Genomic DNA, 27,513 nt, shown 5'->3' with positions numbered 1-27,513 from the left:
ACGTTTCAATAAGATCCCTCCTCATCCTTCTAAACTCCGAGTACAGACCCAGATGCCTCAACAGTTCCTCAAACGATAAGCTTTCCATTCCAGAGATCATTCCTGTGAACCTCCTCTGGACCCTTTCCAAGGCCAGCACAGCCTTCCTTAGATACGGGCCCAAAACTGCTCACAATACTCCAAATGGTGCCTGACCAGAGCCTTACATAACCTCAGAAGTACATCCCTTGCATTGTACTCTAGCCCTCTCGGCGTGAATGCATTTCCCTTCCTAACTGCTGACTGAACCTCACTTTAACCTTCAGAGAATCGTGAACAAGGACTCCCAAGTCCCATTGTGCTTTTGATTTCCTCAGCATTTCCGTGTTTATAAAATAGTCTATGCCTCGATGTCTCCTTCCAAAATGCATAACCTCACACCTTTCCACGTTGTATTCCATCTGCCACTTTTTTTGCCCACATAATAATGAAATGAAAATGAAAATCGCTTATTGTCACAAGTAGGCTTCAAATTAAGTTACTGTGAAAAGCCCCTAGTCGCCACATTCCGGCGCCTGTTCTGGGAGGCTGGTGCGGGAATATAAGAACATAAGAACTAGGAGCAGGAGTAGGCCATCTGGCCCCTCGAGCCTGCTCCACCATTCAATGAGATCATGGCTGATCGTTTGTGGACTCAGCTCCACTTTCCGGCCCGAACACCTTAATCCCTTTATTCTTCAAAAAACTATCTATCTTTATCTTAAAAACATTTAATGAAGGAGTCTCTACTGCTTCACTGGGCAAGGAATTCCATAGATTCACAACCCTTTGGGTGAAGAAGTTCCTCCTAAACTCAGTCCTAAATCTACTTCCCTTTATTTTGAGGCTATGCCCCCTAGTTCTGCTTTCACCCGTCAGTGGAAACAACCTGCCCGCATCTATCCTATCTATTCCCTTCATAATCTTATATGTTTCTATAAGATCCCCCCTCATCCTTCTAAATTCCAACGAGTACAGTCCCAGTCTACTCAACCTCTCCTCGTAATCCAACCCCTTCATCTCTGGGATTATCCTAGTGAATCTCCTCTGCACACCCTCCAGTGCCGGTATGTCCTTTCTCAAGGAGACCAAAACTGAACACAATACTCCAGGTGTGGCCTCACTAACACCTTATACAATTGCAGCATAACCTCCCTAGTCTTAAACTCCATCCCTCTAGCAATGAAGGACAAAATTCCATTTGCCTTCTTAATCACCTGTTAACCAACTTTTTGCGACTCATGCACTAGCACACCCATGTCTCTCTGCACAGCAGCATGTTTTAATATTTTATCATTTAAATAATAATCCCTTTTGCTGTTATTCCTACCAAAATGGATAACCTCACATTCGTCAACATTGTATTCCATCTGCCAGACCCTAGCCCATTCACTTAGCCTATCCAAATCCCTCTGCAGACTTCCAGTATCCTCTGCACTTTTTGCTTCACCACTTATCTTAGTGTCGTCTGCAAACTTGGACACATTGCCCTTGGTCCCCAACTCCAAATCATCTATGTAAATTGTGAACAGTTGTGAGTCCAACACTGATCCCTGAGGGACACCACTAGCTACCAATTGCCAACCAGAGAAACACCCATATCGGAACACACCAGCCAAAGCGATATCCTCCAAAGGATAATGACGTCTATTTCAGTCAAGCTTATCGGTGACAGTCTGGGCACTCACTTGCAAAAATGGCTTGGATGACAGGTTTGGAATGTTTCTGCTTTTTTACTGACAGCCTGCATGAGACACGCACATCCGTCAGTTAGATCCCAGCCTGCACACTTTGTTACTAGATTATTATGCATTAATCTTCCAGCAGTGAGGGGGTAAATTCCAGTTTGGAACTTATTCCAAGCTGTCTTTCCGCTAAATATACCGCTGGTGCATACTGATGTCCATTATTTAATGTATAAAGCCCGAGAATATTTTGGCACAATTGCAACCGATAAATGACTCCAAATGGTCGAACATCTGACAGTAAGCGACTTCCATCCCGAAATCATTCTATTAAAGATACGCTGAAAGATCCCCCAAAATCTGCGTTATTCGAAAAAGAAAAAACACTCTGAATTGTTCGATTACCTTCCAAATTGAATATCACTCGATACACTTGATTATGGTCCAATCTACTCTGGATTCTCAATGTTCCTTATTCCATGCTTAGTCCAACGAAAGCCGTGTTAATTGTGGTTGTGTTAATTCAATATCGAAAAGCTTTTCTTCTCTGCAACAAAATATACCCAGGCACCGAGATCAGATTTAACAAGCATCTCTTCTCTTCCACTTACCCATATTTGTACCCTTCTGGCAGAGGGTAGGGAATGTGTGTCCGGGGAAGGAGAAAGAAGGTCCGCAGCACATGTATGGAGCTGAGGGAACTGATGAACAGGAACATGGACTTCAGCGAAAAACCAGCCTCGTATAAAACCTAATGTGACGGATTGGCGAAAGAATTAAATGAAAAGATATATTAAAAATAAAATGGTCGCTTCTGTCGCAGTTTTGAATCATTTTATCTCCGCTTCCTGCCCGAACAACTCCCCTCCCTCTTAAATCCTCAATCTTGATCCGCCACAGTCATTTATTGCTCTCTCCCCACCGTCTCTCTGCACTCATTCTTTGTGCAGTCAATCACCCTCCTCTGCTATAGCTGTTCCTCAAGCTAACGGCAAAGTATCAATCTATTCTCCCTTTACTTGGTCACTACCTGGCCAAGTCTCGCTTAATAAATTGTCGCGCACAATAACGTACGCGAGACGAGAAGCGATGAAGTCTATCTGGGCTTTATTAAGCGAGCCTTGTCCCCCAGCAGCTCAGCAACAGAATGAGGCTGCTGGGAGAACTCGAGCTCTTATACTCCGCCTTCAGGGCGGAGCCAGAAGTCGGCAGATCCAACCAGGACCCGGGACCTGTCAGCCAATAGCCTCTCGGCTTCACAGGTACCATATTACCCCTAATACATACCACCACACTGGCTTTGTGCACTACCTCTAACCCTTCCCACATCTCCCAACGTTCCGACCTTTACCTTAACCAGCAGCAAGATGGCTGATGATGTAGCAAAGGCTCCATAGTACAGAGTGATGACTGTGGAACGTCGGTTTCCAAACAAGTTTCCAATCTGGGGATTAGATGAGAAAATTGTCGCTGCATGAGAAGTTGAGGAGACAGAAAAATAGAATTTGAACCATCTTTTATGTGAACGGAGAGCTGTCTAGCCCAAACTTACATCACTGCACTTACTCTGTAGTTCTGCACCTTTTCTAGTCGGTATCAGGATTTCATTAATACTATAATTATTTAATGTGGTGACAGTTTCTGACAATAACAATCACTCATCCACTGATTTTCAAGTCTGTACGACGCTTTGAGTGGACAAATATTTGCCTCTTCAAATCTATCTCCTTATAACTTGGCATCTGTGCCCCAGAATTCTGACGGCTCTTCATATGCAAGTAACACTTTGCTATTTAGGTCTATCTGGGCCCGGTATTGCCTCCATTAAGTTGCTTATCAGATTACTCTGCTTAAAGCAAATAAACTGGCACTTTCTCAGCCTCTCCTCAGGGAAAATGCATTGGTTTAACTCCTGGCAATAACCCAGTTAACCTTTACTGCACAATGTCCAGTGAAACTACGCTTTTCTTTCAATGTGATGTGCGGAACTGTATGGAATACTTTAGACCTGGTCCGACTACTGCAGCACACTGTTCCCGCATGGCCTTGTTGATCTTCTTGTCAATGATGCTCCCATTAAGCCAACCCATCGAACCTAGGATCCTGGAGCTGTGAAGCAACAGTGCTACCCACTGTGCGTCCGTGCGGCCCACATCAGACGGTTGAAAGCTTTTGCCACAAAGACTGGAGAAAAATAAAGGTTGGGATGATAAAAAATGTAATTTGCCCTTATATCTTGCGGCATTTCCCCACATCGACCAAAATACACCTTCAGTAATGAATTCCATGTGCAAAATGTTTGCTCAACTGAACATAAGACAAGAAAACCAGAAAACATCGGAGCAGAAATTAGGCCATTCGGCCCATCGAGTCTGCTCCGTCATTCAATCATGGCTGATATTTTTCTCATCCCCATTCTCATGCCTTCTCCCCATAACCCCGGATCCTGAATTAGTAAGCTAGCTGTATATGTCTTTCAGACACTCAGCGATTTGGCCTCCACAGCCTTCTGCGGCAAAGGGTTCCACTGATTCACCACCCTCTGGCTGAAGAAATTCCTGCTCTTCTCTGTTTTAAAGGATCGTCCCTTTCGTCTGAGATTGTGTTCTCTGGTTCTGGATTTCTCACAAGTGGAAACATCCTCTCCACGTCCACTCTATCCAGGCCTCGCAGTATCCTGCCAGTTTCAACAATATCTCCCCTCATCGTTTTAAGCACTAACGAGTACAGACCCAGAGTCCTCAACAGCTGCTCATACAACAAGCTCTTCATTCCAGGGATCATTCTTGTGAACCACCCCTGGACCCTTTCCAAGGCCATCATTTCCTTCTTAGATACAGGTCAGAAAACTGCTCACAATACTCCAACTGGGGTCTCACCAGAGCCTTAAACAGCCTCAGAAGTTCACCTCTGGTATTGTATTCTATTTCCAGTATTTTCCTGAAGACGAACGCCTGCTTCCTCGTTGGCAACCATAGCGCCTATTGTTGTAACACTTGCACTGTTCAAATTACGTCCTCTGCATTTTATTGCATTGTGATAATTTCATGACACATGTCGTAATAGAAGACACGTGTTGCGATAACCTGATGGAATACTGTGTGGCGTGAAGTTCAACACAAAGGGTAAGGCAAGTCCAGCTTCTGCTCTGGACTGTTCTGAGTGAGCTCGCCCACAGACACAGTGTCGAACCGAAGGTAAATAGGGCGCAGATCGAGATAGGGCGAGGCAGCGGTCCTGGCCAGCACTGCGTTCACCTGATTGAACCGATATGGCACCACGTTACACAGGGACGGGGCAAACTAGCCTTAGGCATAAAAGGGAATATCTTTTTCTATTCGTTCCACAAGTAATTCGCGAGGCGTTTTCAGAACCCCAAAATGTATCATGGAGTTCAACCAACCTCCCCCTTTAATGTATTTGTTGCTTTTCCCAGCACACGGCTCGTTCCCTAGGTGTGGGGTTACAATTATGGACACGTGGGTTTTTAAACACAAAACAATGTTCATTCCATGAACACAACTTAACATCTTAAATACACATTGGATCTCTTAACACCCCTTACTTCAAAGATAACTCCGAAAATATTACAACAGTAAATAATTCCTCAAAATGTTCCTTCAAACTTCCAAGAGACTTAACACCTTTAAACAGAATCACATCAGGTTAAAGGCTTTATTATTATGAGTTAAAATCACCCAAATGATCCAGAGATAGTCTTTCATGGCAGAGAACACAGCAAATCCAGCTCACTGCAAAACACAAACACTCCCCAAGCTCTTTTCTTCCAAACTGAAACTTCAAAATGGCTGACCTGAGCTCAGCTCCACCCACTCTCTGACATCACTGTTTTCTTAAAGGTACATTGCTTAAACATCCATGTCTTAAAGGTACTCTCACATGACACACATCACCACGGAATTCCACCGAGGTAAGATAAACGTCGGATGTATCTAAAACAGATAGTTTCTGCATTATAATGATATTAACAAAATAATATGGTATTCTAAGACTTCGTTTCACCATCTCAGGACTTCCCGAAGTGCTTTATATCCAAATGAGGTACATTGGGAATGTTGTGATCGTCGTCATGTTGAAAATTCACTAGCCAATTGGCACGCATTAAATTTGTACCAACAAATAATTTATAAGTGACCACTGTGCATTTTCTCGGTTCTGAGTATACATTTAATGTAAACCACTGGACACTTCGTACAATTGTAGAGGTCAGCGATGATCTTTGGATAATTCAATTCATTTTAACGTTTCAATGAGCAGAAGGTAATTCTGAAACTCTGGCAGAGGAGTCATCACTTAATGACGCACCCCACCACCCGCAAGCACTGTCCCCCTTCCCTGCCCGCCATCCACCTTAATAGTGCAAATTACCCAGTGAACAAAGCCTCTGACAGATCAGCCCGCCTCAGTATCGTTCTGACTGTATCACACTCCTTATTACATTACCTGGATGTTTGTAATGACCAGGATGTTCCCTCCCACGGCCAGCAGAGAAAGCGCCGGGAACAACAGACCCGCAGAAGCTGTAGCATTAGGAGAAAATCAGTGTGAAAAAGTTGATGTATCTTACATTTATCAAGCTCATACAAGTATATTTGCAGCCACTTAAGTTACTTCTTTGAACCGTATTCAGTACTGTAATGTCAGAACGATGGTAATGGAATTTCCACAAACAGACGCTGTCAGAAATCCAATGGACCAGTTCTTCCCAGCAGCCATGGCTCCACTCCGGTCGCCGCAGAACATATCAGGCATCAGTCATCTTTGTGACCTCCTCGAAAAACTCCAGCAAGTTAGTGAGACACGACCTCCCCCTCACAAAACTGTGCTGCCTCTCACTAATACGTCCATTTGCTTCCAAATGGGAGTGGATCCTGTCTCGAAGAATTCTCTCCAGTAATTTCCCGACCACTGACGGAAGGCTCACCGGCCTGTAGTTCCCTAGATTATCCTTGCTACCCTTCTTCAACAAAGGAACAACATTGGATATTCACCAGTTCTCCGGGACATCACCTGAATACATTGATGATCCAAAGATTTCTGTCTAGGCCTCAGAAATTTCCTCTCTTGCCTCCTTCAGTATTCTGGGGTAGATCCCATCAGGCCCTGGGGACTTATCTACCTTAATTTTGTTCAAGACGCTCAACGCCTCTTCTTTTTGGATCTCAATGTGACCCAGGCAATCTGCACCCCCTTCTCCAGACTCAAAAAACACCATTTTGTTTCTTCCTTTTCTTCAATCTAAAGTTTTATTGTTAACTGCTTCGGCTGTTTGAGAATTGGAAATTCTGCTGTGAGATTGTGCAGAAGACTTCATGGTTCTTGGGCCTGGATGAAAGGAAGGAGGGATAATGGATGTTGTGCTGGTCTTTTAATTTTCCAGGCGAGGTGAGGTGTGGTGAGAGTTATGAAGGGTACAGTCAGGCGGCTGTAAACATTGGCTGAATGGCGAATGTGCTTTGTTGGTGTTTATTGGCTGTGGGCAGTGGTGGAGCCATGGAGGGATGTTGCCCACGGAGGAAGCAATTCTGGGATCGGGTTGAGCACATAGGACGTGTAGGGACTTGTGTTTGAGCTGTGCTGAGGTTAGGTGAGTGGAATAGATGAATACAAATTGAAATCGGGACCGTATATAATGAAGTGTTCCATTGTCAGATGTTGAGTGCTGAGTGAAAGGTGCCCTGTCAGAGTGTCACTACTGAGTGAGTACTGCACTATCACAGGGTTATCACTAGGGGGTGCTGGCATTGTCAGAGGGTCATTACTGGGGGAGTGCTGCACTGTCAGTGGGTCAATACTGAAGGAGTGCCGTATCATGAGAGGAACAGTACTGAGGGAGTGTTGCAGTCACATGGTCAGTACTGAGGAACTGCTGCACCTTCACAGGGTAAGATCTGAAGAATGGTGCGCCGACACAGGGTGAATAATGAGGGAGTGCTGCATTGATGGTGTGTCAGTGCTGATGGAGTGCTGGACCATAATCGGGCCAGAACGGAGAGAATTCTGTACCATAAGAGGGAAAGTACTGACAGAGTGCTGCATTGTCAGGGTAAGTACTGAGGGATTCCTGAACTGTAAGATAACCATTGCCAGAGGATCACAGCCAAGAGGGTGCCGCACCATCACAGGGTCAGTACTGAGGGAATGCCGCACTGTCAGGGGGTCAGTACTGAGGGAGTGCCGCACTGTCAGAGGGTCAGTACTGAGGGAGTGCTGCACTGTCAGAGGGTCAGTACTGAGGGAGTGCTGCACTGTCAGAGGGTCAGTACTGAGGGAGTGCCGCACTGTCAGAGGGTCAGTACTGAGGGAGTGCCGCACTGTCAGAGGGTCAGTACAGAGGGAGTGCTGCACTGTCAGAGGGTCAGTACTGAGGGAGTGCTGCACAGTCAGGGGTTCAGTACTGAGGGAGTGCCGCACTGTCAGGGGGTCAGTACTGAGGGAGTGCTGCACTGTCAGGGGGTCAGTACTGAGGGAGTGCCGCACTGTCAGAGGGTCAGTACTGAGGGAGTGCCGCACTGTCAGGGGGTCAGTACTGAGGGAGTGCTGCACTGTCAGGGGGTCAGTACTGAGGGAGTGCCGCACTGTCAGAGGGTCAGTACAGAGGGAGTGCTGCACTGTCAGAGGGTCAGTACTGAGGGAGTGCTGCACTGTCAGGGGTTCAGTACTGAGGGAGTGCCGCACTGTCAGGGGGTCAGTACTGAGGGAGTGCTGCACTGTCAGGGGGTCAGTACTGAGGGAGTGCTGCACTGTCAGAGGGTCAGTACTGAGGGAGTGCTGCACTGTCAGGGGGTCAGTACTGAGGGAGTGCTGCACTGTCAGAGGGTCAGTACTGAGGGAGTGCTGCACTGTCAGGGGGTCAGTACTGAGGGAGTGCCGCACTGTCAGGGGGTCAGTACTGAGGGAGTGCTGCACTGTCAGGGGGTCAGTACTGAGGGAGTGCCGCACTGTCAGGGGGTCAGTACTGAGGGAGTGCCGCACTGTCAGGGGGTCAGTACTGAGGGAGTGCTGCAGTGTCAGAGGGTCAGTACTGAGGGAATGCCGCACTGTCAGAGGGTCAGTACTGAGGGAGTGCTGTACTGTCAGAGGGTCAGTACTGAGGGAGTGCCGCACTGTCAGAGGGTCAGTACTGAGGGAGTGCCGCACTGTCAGGGGGTCAGTACTGAGGGAGTGCCGCACTGTCAGGGGGTCAGTACTGAGGGAGTGCCGCACTGTCAGAGGGTCAGTACTGAGGGAGTGCTGCACTGTCAGAGGGTCAGTACTGAGGGAATGCCGCACTGTCATAGGGTCAGTACTGAGGGAGTGCTGCACTGTCAGAGGGTCAGTACTGAGGGAGTGCCACACTGTCAGAGGGTCAGTACTGAGGGAGTGCTGCACTGTCAGAGGGTCAGTACTGAGGGAGTGTCGCACTGTCAGAGGGTCAGTACTGAGGGAGTGCTGCACTGTCAGAGGGTCAGTACTGAGGGAATGCCGTGGTGTCAGAGGGTCAGTACTGAGGGAATGCCGCACTGTCAGAGGGTCAGTACTGAGGGAGTCCCGCACTGTCAGAGGGTCAGTACTGAGGGAGTGCCGCACTGTCAGAGGGTCAGTACTGAGGGAGTCCCGCACTGTCAGAGGGTCAGTACAGAGGGAGTGCCACACTGTCAGAGGGTCAGTACTGAGGGAGTGCCGCACTGTCAGAGGGTCATTACTGAGGGAGTGCCGCACTGTCAGAGGGTCAGTACTGAGGGAGTCCCGCACTGTCAGAGGGTCAGTACAGAGGGAGTGCCACACTGTCAGAGGGTCAGTACTGAGGGAATGCCGCACTGTCAGAGGGTCATTACTGAGGGAGTGCCGCACTGTCAGAGGGTCAGTACTGAGGGAATGCCGCACTGTCAGAGGGTCAGTACTGAAGGAGTGCTGCACTGTCAGAGGGTCAGTACTGAGGGAATGCCGCACTGTCAGAGGGTCATTACTGAGGGAGTGCCGCACTGTCAGAGGGTCAGTACTGAGGGAGTCCCGCACTGTCAGAGGGTCAGTACAGAGGGAGTGCCACACTGTCAGAGGGTCAGTACTGAGGGAGTGCCGCACTGTCAGAGGGTCAGTACTGAGGGAGTGCCGCACTGTCAGAGGGTCAGTACTGAGGGAGTGCTGCACTGTCAGAGGGTCAGTACTGAGGGAATGCCGTGGTGTCAGAGGGTCAGTACTGAGGGAATGCCGCACTGTCAGAGGGTCAGTACTGAGGGAGTCCCGCACTGTCAGAGGGTCAGTACTGAGGGAGTGCCGCACTGTCAGAGGGTCAGTACTGAGGGAGTCCCGCACTGTCAGAGGGTCAGTACAGAGGGAGTGCCACACTGTCAGAGGGTCAGTACTGAGGGAGTGCCGCACTGTCAGAGGGTCATTACTGAGGGAGTGCCGCACTGTCAGAGGGTCAGTACTGAGGGAGTCCCGCACTGTCAGAGGGTCAGTACAGAGGGAGTGCCACACTGTCAGAGGGTCAGTACTGAGGGAGTGCCGCACTGTCAGAGGGTCATTACTGAGGGAGTGCCGCACTGTCAGAGGGTCAGTACTGAGGGAATGCCGCAGTGTCAGAGGGTCAGTACTGAAGGAGTGCTGCACTGTCAGAGGGTCAGTACTGAGGGAATGCCGCACTGTCAGAGGGTCAGTACTGAGGGAGTGCTGCACTGTCAGAGGGTCAGTACTGAGGGAGTGCCGCACTGTCAGAGGGTCTGTACTGAGGGAGTGCTGCACTGTCAGAGGGTCAGTACTGAGGGAGTGCAGCACTGTCAGAGGGTCAGTACTGAAGGAGTACCACACTGTCAGAGGGTCAGTACTGAGGGAGTGCCGCACTGACAGAAGGTCAGTACTGAGCGAGTGCCGCACTGACAGAGGGTCAGTACTGAGGGAGTGCTGCACTGTCAGAGGGTAAGTACTGAGGGAGTGCAGCACTGTCAGAATGTCAGTACTGAGGGAGTGCCGCACTGTCAGAGGGTCAGGACTGAGGGAGTGCCGCACTGTCAGAGGGTCAGTTTAGAGGGAGAGCTGTACTGTCAGAGGATCAGTCCTGAGGGAGTGCTGCACTGTCAGAGGGTCAGTACTGAGGGAGTGCCGCATTGTCAGAGTGTCAGTCCTGAGGGAGTGCTGCACTGTCAGAGGGTCAGTACTGAGGGAGTGCCGCACGGTCAGAGGGTCAGTACTGAGGCAGCTCCACACTGTCAGAGGGTCAGTACTGAGGGAGTGCCGCACTGACAGAGGGTCAGTTTAGAGGGAGTGCTGCACTGTCAGAGGGTCAGTCCTGAGGGACTGCTGCACTGTCAGAGGGTCAGTCCTGAGGGAGTGCTGCACTGTCAGAGGGTCAGTACTGAGGGAGTGCTGCACTGTCAGAGTGTCAGTACTGAAGGAGTGCCGCATTGTCAGAGTGTCAGTCCTGAGGGAGTGCTGCACTGTCAGAGGGTCAGTACTGAGGGAGTGCCGCACGGTCAGTGCGTCAGTACTGAGGGAGCTCCACACTGTCAGAGGGTCAGTACTGAGGGAGTGCTGCACTGTCAGAGGGTCAGTACTGAGGGAGTGCCGCCCTGTCAGAGGGTCAGTACTGAGGGAGTTCTGCACTGTCAGATGGTCAGTACTGAGGGAGTGCCGCACTGTCAGAGGGTCAGTACTGAGGGAGTGCTACACTGTTAGAGGGTCAGTAATGAGGGAGTGCCTCTCTGTGGGAGGGTCAGTACTCAGGGAGTGCTGCACTGTCAGAGGGTCAGTACTGAAGGAGTGCCGCACGGTCAGAGGGTCAGTACTGAGGGAGCGCCGCTCTGTGGGAGGGTAAGTACTGAGGGAGTGCTGCACTGTCAGAGGGTCAGTACTGAGAGAGTGCCGCACTGTCAGAGGGTCAGTACTGAGGGTCAACAAGAGGAGAGGCCACATTGGATTTGGTTTTGGGTAATGAACCAGGCCAGGTGTTAGATTTGGAGGTAGGTGAGCACTTTGGGGATAGTGACCACAATTCGGTGACATTTACGTTAGTGATGGAAAGGGATAAGTATACCCCGCAGGGCAAGAGTTATAGCTGGGGGAAGGGCAATTATGATGCCATTAGACATGACTTGGGGGGGATAGGTTGGAGAAGTAGGCTGCAAGTGTTGGGCACACTGGATATGTGGAGCTTGTTTAAGGAACAGCTACTGCGTGTTCTTGATAAGTACGTACCGGTCAGGCAGGGAGGAAGGCGTCGAGCGAGGGAACCGTGGTTTACCAAAGAAGTGGACACTCTTGTTAAGAGGAAGAAGGAGGCCTATGTGAAGATGAGGAGTGAAGTTTCAGTTGGGGCACTTGATAGTTACAAGGTAGCGAGGAAGGATCTAAAGAGAGAGCTAAGACGAGCAAGGAGGGGACATGAGAAGTATTTGGCAGGTAGGATCAAGGAAAACCCAAAAGCTTTCTATCGGTATGTCAGGAATAAAAGTATGACTAGGGTAAGAGTGGGGCCAGTCAAGGACAGGGAGGGGAAGTTGTATGTGGAGTCTGAAGAGATAGGCGAGATACTAAATGAATATTTTTCGTCAGTATTCACTCAGGAAAAAGATAATGTTGTGGAGGAGAATGCTGAGACCCAGGCTATTAGAATAGATGGCATTGAGGTACGTAGGGAAGAGGTGTTGGCAATTCTGGACAGGCTGAAAATAGATAAGTCCCCTGGGCCTGATGGGATTTATCCTAGGATTCTCTGGGAAGCCAGGGAAGAGATTGCTGGGCTTTGATTTTTATGTCATCATTGGATACAGGAATAGTGCCAGAGGACTGGAGGATAGCAAATGTGGTCCCTTTGTTCAAGAAGGGGAGTAGAGACAACCCCGGCAACTATAGACCGGTGAGCCTCACGTCTGTTGTGGGTAAAGTCTTGGAGGGGATTATAAGAGACAAGATTTATAATCATCTAGATAGGAATAATATGATTAGGGATAGTCAGCATGGCTTTGTGTAGGGTAGGTCATGCCTCACAAACCTTATCGAGTTCTTTGAGAAGGTGACTGAACAGGTAGACGAGGGTAGAGCAGTTGATGTGGTGTATATGGATTTCAGTAAAGCGTTTGATAAGGTTCCCCACGGTAGGCTATTGCATAAAATACGGAGGCTGGGGATTGAGGGTGATTTAGAGATGTGGATCAGAAATTGGCTAGCTGAAAGAAGACAGAGGGTGGTGGTTGATGGGAAATGTTCAGAATGGAGTTCAGTTACAAGTGGCGTACCACAAGGATCTGTTCTGGGGCCGTTGCTGTTTGTCATTTTTATCAATGACCTAGAGGAGGGCGCAGAAGGGTGGGTGAGTAAATTTGCAGATGACACTAAAGTCGGTGGTGTTGTCGATAGTGTGGAAGGATGTAGCAGGTTACAGAGGGACATAGATAAGCTGCAGAGCTGGGCTGAGAGGTGGCAAATGGAGTTTAATGTAGAGAAGTGTGAAGTGATTCACTTTGGAAGGAATGACAGGAATGCGGAATATTTGGCCAATGGTAAAGTTCTTGGAAGTGTGGATGAGCAGAGGGATCTAGGTGTCCATGTACATAGATCCCTGAAAGTTGCCACCCAGGTTGATAGGGTTGTGAAGAAGGCCTATGGAGTGTTGGCCTTTATTGGTAGAGGGATTGAGTTCCGGAGTCATGAGGTCAGTACTCCCTCAGTACTGACCCTCTGACCGTGCGGCACTCCCTCAGTACTGGCCCTCTGGCAGCTGTACAATACTCTGGTACGGCCACATTTGGAGTATTGCGTACAGTTCTGGTCACCGCATTATAGGAAGGACGTGGAAGCTTTGGAGCGGGTGCAGAGGAGATTTACCAGGATGTTGCCTGGTATGGAGGGAAAATCTTATGAGGAAAGGCTGATGGACTTGAGGTTGTTTTCGTTAGAGAGAAGAAGGTTAAGAGGAGACTTAATAGAGGCATACAAAATGATCAGGGGGTTAGATAGGGTGGACAGTGAGAGCCTTCTCCCGCGGATGGAAATGGCTGGCACGAGGGGACATAGCCTTAAACTGAGGGGTAATAGATATAGGACAGAGGTCAGAGGTAGGTTCTTTACGCAAAGAGTGGTGAGGCCGTGGAATGCCCTACCTGCAACAGTAGTGAACTCGCCAACATTGAGGGCATTTAAAAGTTTATTGGATAAGCATATGGATGATAATGGCATAGTGTAGGTTAGATGGCTTTTGTTTTTTGACTTCCCATGTCGGTGCAACATCGTGGGCCGAAGGGCCTGTACTGCGCTGTATCGTTCTATGTTCTATGTACTATGTTCCATGTTCTATGATCCATCTACCATTTGTTCATAAGATATTTTGGAGTGAATTTAACTCACCGGCAGTTGAGAAGGCGATCATCAGCGTGGCTGTGGTATACATTAAGCTGTGAAGATAAAATAAAACTTATTTTAAACTTACTGTCCTTTGTCATCCCCCCCCCGCCCCCCCCCCCCCCCCCCCCCCCGCCCCGCAAACACACACACACTCCTTCGCTCCCATCCGTGAAGTCAATTAAGTTATCCAGAGCAATTTAAGGAACCGGAACTTCCAAAAATCCTCACAGTCCAGACAATTAATAGAAGGGGCATAGTCGCTATGTTCAGTACTAATATGTGTGGTACTTCGGAGTTGTTTCCAATTTTGAGCAACACATTCTTGGAATAGTATCACTGCCTCCGGGAGGACACATGGGAGGGTTTGCCCTTATTAAAAAAACACATGACGGACTTCTATTCAGGGAGTGGGGGTTGGATGTTTTGGAGCATGGAAGAGGAATGATATACTTCACAGTGGTGTTCAAATTGTGGAGGTTCTTTGATGGAAGGCAGCATCCAAACGCAACGTTCTTTCACAGAACATTTTAAACTTTTTTTCATAAATTTAGAGTACCCATCAATTTTGTTTGCTAATTAAGGGACAATGTAGCATGGCCAATCCACCTAACCTGCACACTCTTTGGGTTGTGGGGGCGAAACCCACGCAGACACGGGGAGAATGTGCAATCTCCACATGGACAGTGACCCAGGGCCGGGATTCGTATCCGGGTCCTCAGCGCCGCAGTACCAGTGCCAACCATTGCGCCACCGTTTTGCCCCCACTGTAACAAATATGACAGAGACTGTCCAAGAGAGACTGGCTGTCCAACTACATCAAATGATCTTAACGCAGAGCATATCACACAGAACAAGCTATCCCTCCCAAGTGGAAAGATTTGGAACAGACGGCCTAAGAAAAGAGTTGCTAATTGCAACTCCCTTTGGATTTCGGCGGCAGCGGTGCGCAGGGGCCTTCTTGGAGGTCAAGGATCGGAGGTGGAGGAGCAGTCTCTGTCAGCGAGAGAACCTGAGAACATCTCAGACACTCAAAAGGTAAGAAGGTAAGTAAGTGATTTTTACTTTTATACCTTTTTTCAAATTGTGTGTGTCGGGGGGAAACTGAAGTGACATCACAGAAAAGCTGTGGCCAGAGTGGCTGGTTGGGATTCTAACCTAAATTTTAAAAAAAATTGAGTATTTGGGAACTAATTAAACATAATAACTTAATTATAATTTAGAGGATATCTAAGCCAGAGATCGGAGGGTATTATAGTTAGCTATCGCATTTCTATTAGAAATCTAGTGCTAGGAAACAGATAGTTGACAGTAACTTTGCAATTTAAAAAAAAAGTATTTAAAAAAAAAAAAGACAAATTTTAATTTTAATTAATTGACGCAATGTCAGTTAGAGGGGTGCTGTGCTCTGACTGTGAGATGTGGCAGGTCCGGGAGGCTTCCAGCGTCCCGGATGGCTTCATCTGCAGAAAGTGCACCCAACTGCAGCTCCTCACACACCGCATGGTTCGGTTGGAGCAGCAATTGGATGCACTTAGGAGCATGCAGGTGGCGGAAAGCGTCATAGATCGCAGTTATGTAAATGTGGTCACACCCAAGGTGCAGGCAGAGAAATGGGTGACCACCAGAAAGGGCAGGCAGTCAGTGCAGGAATCCCCTGTGGTTCTCCCCCTCTCGAACAGATATACCCCTTTGGATACTGTCGGGGGGGATAGCCTATCAGGGGAAAACAGCAGCAGCCAGAGCAGTGGCACCACAGCTGGCTCTGATGTTCAGAAGGGAGGGTCAAAGCGCAGAAGAGTAATAGTAATAGGGGACTCTATAGTCAGGGGCACAGATAGGCGCTTCTGTGGACGTGAAAGAGTCTCCAGGATGGTATGTTGCCTCCCTGGTGCCAGGGTCCAGGATGTCTCCGAACGGGTAGAGGGAATCCTGAAGGGGGAGGGCAAACAGGCAGAGGTCGTTGTACATATTGGTACTAACGACATAGGCAGGAAGGGGCATGAGGTCCTGCAGCAGGAGTTCAGGGAGCTAGGCAGAAAGTTAAAAGACAGGACCTCGAGGGTTGTAATCTCGGGATTACTCCCTGTGCCACGTACCAGTGAGGCTAGAAATAGGAAGATAGAGCAGACAAACACGTGGCTAAACAGCTGGTGTAGGAGGGAGGGTTTCCGTTATCTGGACCACTGGGAGCTCTTCCGGGGCAGGTGTGACCTGTATAAGATGGACGGGTTGCATCTAAACCGGAGAGGCATAAATATCCTGGCCGCGAGGTTTGCTAGTGTCACACGGGAGGGTTTAAACTAGTATGGCAGGGGGGTGGGCATGGGAGCAATAGGTCAGAAGGTGAGGGCATTGAGGGAGAACTAGGGAATAGGGGCAGAGCAGACGGGGAAAAGTTGCTGAACACAGCGGGTCTGGTGGCCTGAAGTGCATATGTTTTAATGCAAGGAGCATTACGGGTAAGGCAGATGAACTTAGAGCTTGGATTACTACTTGGAACTATGATGTTGTTGCCATTACAGAGACCTGGTTGAGGGAAGGGCAGGATTGGCAGCTAAACGTTCCAGGATTTAGATGTTTCAGGCGGGATAGAGGGGGATGTAAAAGGGGAGGCGGAGTTGCGCTACTTGTTCGGGAGAATATCACAGCTATACTGCGAGAGGACACCTCAGAGGGCAGTGAGGCTATATGGGTAGAGATCAGGAATAAGAAGGGTGCAGTCACAATGTTGGGGGTATACTACAGGCCTCCCAACAGCCAGCGGCAGATAGAGGAGCAGATAGGTAGACAGATTTTGGAAAAGAGTAAAAACAACAGGGTTGTGGTGATGGGAGACTTCAACTTCCCCAATATTGACTGGGACTCACTTAGTGCCAGGGGCTTAGACGGGGCGGAGTTTGTAAGGAGCATCCAGGAGGGCTTCTTAAAACAATATGTAAACAGTCCAACTAGGGAAGGGGCGGTACTGGACCTGGTATTGGGGAATGAGCCCGGCCAGGTGGTAGATGTTTCAGTAGGGGAGCATTTCGGTAACAGTGACCACAATTCAGTAAGTTTTAAAGTACTGGTGGACAAGGATAAGAGTGGTCCGAGGATGAATGTGCTAAATTGGGGGAAGGCTAATTATAACAATATTAGGCGGGAACTGAAGAACATAGATTGGGGGCGGATGTTTGAGGGCAAATCAACATCTGACATGTGGGAGGCTTTCAAGTGTCAGTTGAAATGAATACAGGACAGGCATGTTCCTGTGAGGAAGAAGGATAAATACGGCAATTTTCGGGAACCTTGGATGACGAGTGATATTGTAGGCCTCGTCAAAAAGAAAAAGGAGGCATTTGTCAGGGCTAAAAGGCTGGGAACAGACGAAGCCTGTGTGGCATATAAGGAAAGTAGGAAGGAACTTAAGCAAGGAGTCAGGAGGGCTAGAAGGGGTCATGAAAAGTCATTGGCAAATAGGGTTAAGGAAAATCCCAAGGCTTTTTACACGTACATAAAAAGCAAGAGGGTAGCCAGGGAAAGGGTTGGCCCACTGAAGGATAGGCAAGGGAATCTATGTGTGGAGCCAGAGGAAATGGGCGAGGTACTAAATGAATACTTTGCATCAGTATTCACCAAAGAGAAGGAATTGGTAGATGTTGAGTCTGGAGAAGTGTGTGTAGATAGCCTGGGTCACATTGAGATCCAAAAAGAAGAGGTGTTGGGTGTCTTAAAAAATATTAAGGTAGATAAGTCCCCAGGGCCTGATGGGATCTACCCCAGAATACTGAAGGAGGCTGGAGAGGAAATTGCTGAGGCCTTGACAGAAATCTTTGGATCCTCGCTGTCTTCAGGGGATGTCCCGGAGGACTGGAGAATAGCCAATGTTGTTCCTCTGTTTCAGAAGGGTAGCAAGGATAATCCCGGGAACTACAGGCCGGTGAGCCTTACTTCAGTGGTAGGGAAATTACTGGAGAGAATTCTTCGAGACAGGATCTACTCCCATTTGGAAGCAAATGGACGTATTAGTGAGAGGCAGCACGGTTTTGTGAAGGGGAGGTCGTGTCTCACTAACTTGATAGAGTTTTTCGAGGAGGTCACTAAGATGATTGATGCAGGTAGGGCAGTAGATGTTGTCTATATGGGCTTCAGTAAGGCCTTTGACAAGGTCCTTCATGGTAGACTAGTACAAAAGGTGAAGTCACACGGGATCAGGGGTGAACTGGCAAGGTGGATACAGAACTGGCTAGGCCATAGAAGGCAGAGGGTAGCAATGGAGGGATGCTTTTCTAATTGGAGGGCTGTGACCAGTGGTGTTCCACAGGGATCAGTGCTGGGACCTTTGCTATTTGTAGTATATATAAATGATTTGGAGGAAAATGTAACTGGTCTGATTAGTAAGTTTGCAGACGACACAAAGGTTGGTGGAATTGCGGATAGCGATGAGGACTGTCTGAGGATACAGCAGGATTTAGATTGTCTGGAGACTTGGGCGGAGAGATGGCAGATGGAGTTTAATCCGGACAAATGTGAGGTAATGCATTTTGGAAGGGCTAATGCAGGTAGGGAATATACAGTGAATGGTAGAACCCTCAAGAGTATTGAAAGTCAAAGAGATCGAGGAGTACAGATCCACAGGTCATTGAAAGGGGCAACACAGGTGGAGAAGGTAGTCAAGAAGGCATACGGCATGCTTGCCTTCATTGGCCGGGGCATTGAGTATAGAATTGGCAAGTCATGTTGCAGCTGTATAGAACCTTAGTTAGGCCACACTTGGAGTATAGTGTTCAATTCTGGTCGCCACACTACCAGAAGGATGTGGAGGCTTTAGAGAGGGTGCAGAAGAGATTTACCAGAATGTTGCCTGGTATGGAGGGCATAAGCTATGAGGCGCGATTGAATAAACTCGGTTTGTTCTCACTGGAACGAATGAGGTTGAGGGGCGACCTGATAGAGGTATACAAAATTATGAGGGGCACAGACAGAGTGGATAGTCAGAGGCTTTTCCCCAGGGTAGAGGGGTCAATTACTAGGGGGCATAGGTTTAAGGTGAGAGGGGCAAGGTTTAGAGTAGATGTACGAGGCAAGTTTTTTACGCAGAGGGTAGTGGGTGCCTGGAACTCGCTACCAGAGGAGGTAGTGGAAGCAGGGACGATAGGGACATTTAAGGGGCATCTTGACAAATATATGAATAGGATGGGAATAGAAGGATACGGACTCAGGAAGTGTAGAAGATTGTAGTTGAGTCGGGCAGTATGGTCGGCACGGGCTTGAAGGGCCGAAGGACCTGTTCCTGTGCTGTACATTTCTTTGTTCTTTGTTGAGTGGCAGGCTGGAGTAAGGCAGTTGACAGAAATGTATAATAATTGTCAAAAATAGAATCATGGAACCCCTACTATGCAGAAGGACGCCATTTGGCCCATCGAATCTGCACCATCAGTCCCCCACCGTTTCCCCGCAACCCAGTCACTCGATCTCAGCTTTGCATGCTAAGGGGATATTTAGCATATCCAATCCACCTAACCAACACAGTTGTGGGAGGAAACAGGAGCACCCAGAGACAAATAATTGGAAGCAAACCAAGATTGACTGTGTGGAGATTATTGTGAAGATTTGGAACCTAATGCATAAAAAAATGAGGAATGAACTTTCTACAGAAACACTGAGTTGGAGGAATAACTTTTTTAAATCATTTTCAGAGTGTGATGTGGGTTCGTTAGATCTGACGAAGTCTTTGCAAGAACCGAAGAGTATATTTCTCCTGTTACCATGTTTCAGCGTAGAACGTTCCTAAGGAAGTCATGGTGCCAGTTAGATGCAATGTAGAACACAATGGAATTGCTCTGAATGTGTCCCCGAAGACGACCACCCTCGGCCCTACGCACAGCCATTCACAAACACAACATATAGACGCACACACACAGTGTGTATCCTGTGGCGGGACGGTCGGTTAGCTGAACGGTTGATTTGTGATGCATCGGAATGTCAACCGCATAAGTTCACTTCCCGTACATACTGAGGTTACCATAACGTGACGTGTGGTGACCCTGATGTTAAATCGCCACCAGTAAGCTCTCTCTCAAAGCAGAGAACTGGTCATATCATAAGAACATAAGAACTAGGAGCAGGAGTAGGCCATCTGGCCCCTCGAGCCTGCTCCACCATTCAATGAGATCATGGCTGATCTTTTGTGGACTCAGCTCCACTTTCCGGCCTGAACACCATAACCCTTAATCCCTTTATTCTTCAAAAAACTATCTATCTTTATCTTAAAAACATTTAATGAAGGAGCCTCTACTGCTTCACTGCGCAAGGAATTCCATAGATTCACAACCCTTTGGGTGAAGAAGTTCCTCCTAAACTCAGTCCTAAATCTACTTCCCCTTATTTTGAGGCTGAGCCCCCTAGTTCTGCTTTCACCCGCCAGTGGAAACAACCTGCCCGCATCTATCCTATCTATTCCCTTCATAATCTGATATGTTTCAATAAGATCCCCCGCATCCTTCTAAATTCCAACGAGTACAGTCCCAGTCTACTCAACCTCTCCTCATAATCCAACCCCTTCAGCTCTGGGATTAACCTAGTGAATCTCCTCTGCACACCCTCCAGTGCCAGTACGTCCTTTCTCAAGTAAGGAGACCAAAACTGAACACAATACTCCAGGTGTGGCCTCACTAACACCTTATACAATTGCAGCAGAACCTCCCTAGTCTTAAACTCCATCCCTCTAGCAATGAAGGACCAAATTCCATTTGCCTTCTTAATCACCTGTTGCACCTGAAAACCAACTTTCTGCGACTCATGCACTAGCACACCCAGGTCTCTCTGCACAGCAGCATGTTTTAATATTTTATCATTTAAATAATAATCCCTTTTGCTGTTATTCCTACCAAAATGGATAACCTCACATTTGTCAACATTGTATCCATTGGCAGCACCGAGTAGAAGCCATAACAGATATGTATCGCAGTTATCCTGTTACTTCATAGTTTGTTTTCCAATATACTTCTATTGCTGTATTCTTACATTTTATTTCACACAATTCCTTAGGTGCCAAACCGAAATTTTCCTAAATTGTGATCAGCTGCCCACGTCGCCATGCTACCACAAACTCCTGCAAACAATTCTTCCTAAAGTCCCTGCTTCTCCCTGTGAATCGTCACAACACATTTCACACTTAATCACATTAAGTTCCACAAGCGCCATATGCGTTGATTTCAGCAAACTACATTGTCCCTCCTCCCAAATCTACTACTGACCTACACACTGTCTACTGTGGCCACCTGGGATGGTCACGTCCCGATTACAAAATGGACACTTGCAAAGAATGCAGGGAAAATTGGACAACACTGAGAAACAAGCAGGTGCAAGGTCTGTCTGTTGATTAGAGCCTTGGCTCTCAGACAGGACAGAAACTGCTAAACCATCTACATACAAATGAGCCATCTCCGGGGACAAAAGGGAAACATTTAAATAAACAATGTTAAGGCAGACACCCCGGCGCCAGAGGAGACTCAAACAAAGCAAACCAATGGCCACCTAGGACACGCTCAGCAACCAGGGAACCCGCCCCTCTATTGGAGGAATATCGATAAGAATGATTGGGAAAGGCCCAATTAATTGAGGCCAAGTTCAAGGCCCGCACAAAAGCGTGCAAAGCCCTTTTAGGTATAAAAGGTATTCCCCAAGAGAGAATCTTCCTTCTTTGGCCTTGGCTCTCAGCGAAGAGAGAGAGCAGCCTAGCGGCTACACCAGACCAAGTAAGTTCCAAGTCAACGCACGCTACGAGATAGACGCTCCTAGTTGCTACCCTGTAAACAGCTCAACCCAGCAGCCTCAGAACCGAGCAATGGCCATTGTTCCTCTGACTGAGTGGGCACCCGAAGCTAAGTATAGGCTTTAGTAATAGTGTTAGTTTAGGTTGTAGAGTTTTATGCACGAGTAGATTTGACTGTGTGTAAATAAATGAGCATTACTTTTGAACTTACTAACTGGTGCATCGAGTCTTTGATCAGTATTCGGTTCTGAACCTTGTGGCAGTGTCGAAAGATACCTGGCAAGTCTAGAGCAAACGTAATTAAACAGCCAAATTAAGAGACAACACCAAAGAGAGCAACATTCACTGGCGACTCTGGTGGGACTCGATTTAGAAGTGGCCTAACCACTCCGAGAGAACCCAAAATTTGAATTGAGAATCCAATTGGAAACAGAAAAACCACCCGTGTAAGAACAGTACTGATCAAGTCTCTGAGATTCGGAAGTGTGTTAATGCATGCATACTAACAGGGATATAAGGTAAACCTGAGAGATTTTGTTGCGTGTAATTGTCGGGAGTTTTGTAGGCTGGAAATTAGTGTAAGCTGTACCCGTGTTTACATCACCACTTCATCACCCCCTGTTCCAAATTCAGTAGGGAACCCAGATAGAGAGAATGGCAATGAAGGCAATGGAATGCCTTATGAACCCCCAGGAATTCGAGGTCGCAGCGACCAGTTGAGTAGGACAGTATCCCATTTGGGAAGATGAGATCAGGATATATCTCAAAGGGAAAGGATGGCCCCTTTGGAGTGAATTCTGCGCTAATGAGGAAACAGGTCCCCGGAGGATAGGACATACTTGGTGGGAGAACCTGTCAGAGATCCACAAGAAGAGCTTAGGGAAAGCTCGCAAGCCGATGGCAATGGTGTCCTGTTTGGCACAATTGTGAGGCAGAGAGGAGGTAATTAGGACGCTCCGTAGAGAGACAGAGGAAAGAGACAGAACCAGTGAGCTAGACGTGAGTGAGGTAGAGAAGGAGAATCGAGATTTAAAAGAGCAGTTAGCAGCAAGGGACAGAGAGGTGGATGATGCCAAGTGGGCACATCAGTCTTGTCTCACGCATTTGAACCGTTTTCAGACGCAATATGATAAGGCCTCCAGGACACGCAACGTGCGGTCTTGGTAAGACAAGAGACCGAGCAACAAATGGAGAAGTTGCAGAAACAGTGCAATGATCTGAAAGCAGCCATACGAGCACTCCATACTTCCACGACGGAACAAAGGCAGAGCTCCGTAGACCACGCAAAGTGCCGGAAGCAAATTGCAGAATTGCAATCTCTGCTTTCCGTTCAAAATGGGTTTCAAATCACATTTGGACCACAATTAGATCCGGAAAACGGCCCCGATTCGCAGGAATTAAACAAGACTGCCCATAGATACGTACATGGGACATGTACGCTGGAAAAAACCCAGAAAAGGAAAGCGCCCCAACCCACAACCGAGCAGGCAGAACACACCCCCATGAATCCTGTAACCACACACCGCAGGACCACAGGAGAAGGAGAAGCAGATTTCCTATATACAACCCTGTTAACCGTGACCCAATTACGGGACGCGTGTGGAAAAATTACACCGTTCCTCCCCACATCAGACCCCCATCAATTTTTCGTGAAAGTCAAACAGCAGGCTACCATGTACGGCCTGGACAAAAAGGAGCAAGTGAAGCTCACAGTTTTAAGCCTCGACCCTTCAGTCGTGGCAGCCCTTCCCGACCCACAGAATGTAGGAGGAGGCACACTCCAAGAGATGCACACAGCGATCCTTGATGCGATCGGCTTTATCAGCGGAGACCCCGTAGAAGGCCTAAATAAGTGTAGTCAAAAGAAGACAGAGCACCCCACAGCGTTTGCTGGACGCTTGTGGATTCACTTCACCGCAGTTTTTGGAGAGTTAGCCCGTCCCCAGATAATATGGCCAAATGGACCCGAATTCTAGTCGCCCACGCCACAGAAGCAGGACGAAAAGCTTGCACAAATTATGACCCCTCAGATGAGGCCCACAATGAAAAATGGGTTTTGAAGGGATTGCCCCGCGCCTGGGAGCAATCAATTGCAGGCAAAACCGCAATCATAACACCCGATAAAGAGCAGGCAGACATGAATCCAGTTAAAGCACACCAGAACCCCGCATGGGTAAATGAGGGCAGGAACAGCCCACCCCAGCCCAAAGCTCAGGAATGTTACAACTGTGGACAATTAGGAAACTTTGCACGAGAGTGCAACACGTCCCAAAAGCAGCAGAGAAACCAACAGACAGGCACCCTAAACAGAAATATGGCAAAGTCGATCCATAGCGTTAGCGCCCGTTCAGAGAATGCAGACATGAACGGCACCGACTGACGGTGTTCAGGCTCCCCAACCTGGGTCTGCGACATCCTTTGGGACAAGTCCGGTAGACCGGTAGTGGCAGGCAAAGTTCAGGGACACCTCGTAGAATTTCTTTGGGACACAGGAGGGTCTCGCACCACACTCAATTCCTCCACGATGTTCCAGCGAGACACGTAGCCCACAACAGACACCATCACACTCAGCGGCTTTACAGGCCATTTACAACAGGGACACATCACAGCCCCTGTAGCGATACAAATAGGGAACATCACAGCTAAGCACCCCGTAGTTTTGGATGATCTGCCCCAGACAGCAGAACATATCCTTGGGATCGATTTCATGAGCTCCCATAACCTTTCTTTTGACCCAGTTAACAAGTGTGTATGGAAAATGGCAAAGGCAGCTCGAGCCCCCGCCACGCTCACAGTAGGAGAGTTTGTAAACAGGATTAGCTCAGTAGGAGACTTCTGGTTTGACCCTCGAACCATTAGTCAGGACACACAGGTTAGGGCAGTCCTGCAGGAACATAAAGCAGCATTTGCACACCACAAGCACGACTGTGGCAAATTGGCTGGCTTTGTGAACATTACAGGTCCCGGCCCCAAACCCCAGAAGCAGTACGGAATTCCCCAGGAAGCAGAGGGAGAAATCTCCAAAATAATAGAGAGATTGTTGAATCAAGGCGTACTCAGATCAGTAGCCTCCACAAACAACTCACCAATTTGGCCCGTCAGGAAACCGGATGGATCATGGCGACTGACCATTGATTACCGGGAACTGAACAAAGTAACCCCAGCAGCAGCCCCCACCGTAGCCATGGGTCCCGAGACCATGCTCAACAGGGACTCGAGTCAAAAATAATTTTGGTTTTGGGCATTAGTAACGGCTTTTGGTCCATTCCATTGGCTAAAGCGTGCCAGTACAAATTCGCCTTTACATTCCAAGGGCAACAATACACGTGGATGTGCCTTCCACAAGGCTTCCACAACTCCACCTCCATTTTCCACCAACAGTTGGCAAATGGATTAGCAAACTTTTCTCGCCCCGATTGTCTGGTCCAGTGCGTAGACGACTTGTTACTACAGACAGACACAAAGGGAGAGCACATTTTGCTTCTCGCGGAACTACTAGGACTCCTGAAAGAAATTGGTTGTAAAGTCAACCCCAAGAAGGCCCAGATTTTGAAAGAAAAAGTGATTTACTTGGGAGCAGTGATCACACATGCTAAACGCGAGATCGAGCAAAAGAGAATTGACTCGATCGTCAAATTGCCCCTTCCCCACAATGTCTCAGCCCTCCGGACATTTTTAGGACTGGTTGGTTACTGCCAAAACCATATTGACAGTTTCGCCACTAAAGCAGCGCCCCTTTCCGACCTTCTCAAGAAGCAGGCCCCTTGGGAATGGCTTCCACAGCATACAGATGCCGTGGATGCTTTAAAAAGAGCACTCAGCACAGCCCCCGCACTACAAGTCCCAGATCCACTTTCCCCATACGCTATCAAAGTAGCAAGCACTGACCGAACCCTTTCGGCTGTGCTCTTCCAGGAACGCCATGACCAGTTACGCCCCGCAGCATACGCCTCACGCATGTAGAGCAAGGATTTTCTGCCTGTGAAAGGCACCTGCTCGCCGTTTTTTGGGCAGTACAGTACTTCGCCAACATTACAGGACTCAACCCCATCACCATCCTCACAGAACACACACCGACACAGCTATTGTTAGACGGACGACTTAAGGATGGCACAGTCAGCCAAATCCGCGCAGCCCGTTGGACCCTTCTTTTACAGGGACGGGACATTACAGTAAAATGAACCAAGACCCATACCTTCCTTGCCGATAATTTGCAGTATGCAGGCACCCCTCATGAATGTGAGACCGTCACCACAAAACACAACACAGGCCCATTTATTCCCAAGACACCTCCCAGAAAAACAGGTAGTACACCCCAGAGACCCCAGCCCACAGACACGTGCGCACCCCTGAAGATTTATGTGGATGGCTCCTCCACAGTGATAAATGGAAAGAGAATTACCGGTTGCGGTATTTACATAGAGGACACGCCCTAGATGAGATTTCATAAAAGTTGCCAGATCACTTAGGCTCGCTGGCAGCAGTACTGGCAGCAATTGCATACATTGTCGACCATCCCGACTCATTCCCGAGCCCAGCAGACATCTATTCGGACAGCTTGTATGTCTGTAATAGTTTGACAGAGTTTGTTCCCCTCTGGGAAACAAGAGGATTTGTTTCCGCGGATGGTAAACCCCTACCCTCAGCCCCATTACTTCGCCATATCTTGGAGACAGCGAAGGATAGAAAATACGGAATAATTAAGGTTCGCAGTCATCACCGTTCTTCCCCCCCGGTAACATTAGAGCAGACGCCCTAGCGAAGGCAGGCTCCAGGCATGGTTATTTTTGGAAACCCCCGAAAGCACCCCAGTACACGCAGTTCAAATCTCACAGACCAATATTCAGGATCTAGCGAAGGCACAGAAAGAGGACGAGAAACTCAGGGAATTTTTAAAGGGAACCTTCGCAGCCCCGTAAGATAAATACAAGAATGCAATAACCACCCATGACGGTGTGATTTTAAAGGATGGCATTTATATAGTCCCCAGCCAGGACAGGAACCAGATCATTTGTCAGTTCCATGACAATCACGGACACTAAGGAATTGAACCCACCCTAGCCCACCTCAGACCACTCTGCTGGTGGCCTGATTTAAAAACCGATGTTACCCACTACATAGAGAATTGCTTAATCTGTGCCCAGAACAATCTGGACAGATATGCGAAAAAGGCTCAACTTAGTCATACCCGCCCGGTTAATGGACCCTTGACAAATCTCCAGATAGATTATATCGGACCCCTACCGCCGTGCACAAATGGTTATAAGTATGTGTTGGTGGTCATCGACACCTTCACAAAATGGTTGGAAGCATTTCCATCGCGAACTAATATGGCCAAGACGATGGCTAAAATATTAACACACCACATCTTTACAAGATGGGGCCTCCCCCGCAGTATAGAGTCCGATCAAGCCTCCCGTTTCACAGGACGTGTAATGAAAAACGTCCTCACGATTTTTGGCATTCGACAAAGGTTTCACATTGCATACCACCCCCAGTCAAGTGGTATTGTGGAGAGGATGAACAGGACATTAAAAGCCACCCTCAGGAAGATGGTGCAGCAGAATGACAGTACCTGGGATTCAGTTCTCCCATTTGCTTTAATGTTTATAAGAAACACGGTATCCATGTCCCCAGGATACACTCCCCACACCCTCATGACCGGACGCCCCATGAAAGGCACAGAGTATGTATTAGGACTGGATTTGGCCAGCC

At 48.2% G+C, this 27,513-nt stretch overlaps 1 protein-coding gene across 1 annotated transcript in view; it reads right to left on the bottom strand.

Annotated features, from left to right (window-relative positions):
• The window catches only part of LOC140402497 (equilibrative nucleobase transporter 1-like), a 74,799-nt gene extending 60,728 nt beyond the window's left edge, over nucleotides 1-14,071 (bottom strand). Inside the window, exons 1-4 of the mRNA XM_072490340.1 lie at nucleotides 14,046-14,071; nucleotides 6,168-6,244; nucleotides 3,055-3,147; nucleotides 2,315-2,454 (exon numbers count right to left, since the gene is read on the bottom strand). Coding sequence (XP_072346441.1) covers nucleotides 2,315-2,454; nucleotides 3,055-3,147; nucleotides 6,168-6,244; nucleotides 14,046-14,067 — 332 coding nt within the window. The 5' untranslated portion in view covers nucleotides 14,068-14,071. The remainder of the gene's footprint in view (nucleotides 1-2,314; nucleotides 2,455-3,054; nucleotides 3,148-6,167; nucleotides 6,245-14,045) is intronic.
• Between the last annotated feature and the right edge of the window lie 13,442 nt (nucleotides 14,072-27,513).

This window comes from Scyliorhinus torazame, chromosome 25 (genome assembly GCF_047496885.1).
Source record: "Scyliorhinus torazame isolate Kashiwa2021f chromosome 25, sScyTor2.1, whole genome shotgun sequence".
Classification (NCBI taxonomy): domain Eukaryota; kingdom Metazoa; phylum Chordata; class Chondrichthyes; order Carcharhiniformes; family Scyliorhinidae; genus Scyliorhinus; species Scyliorhinus torazame.
This window is presented reverse-complemented; position numbering and strand designations above follow the sequence as displayed.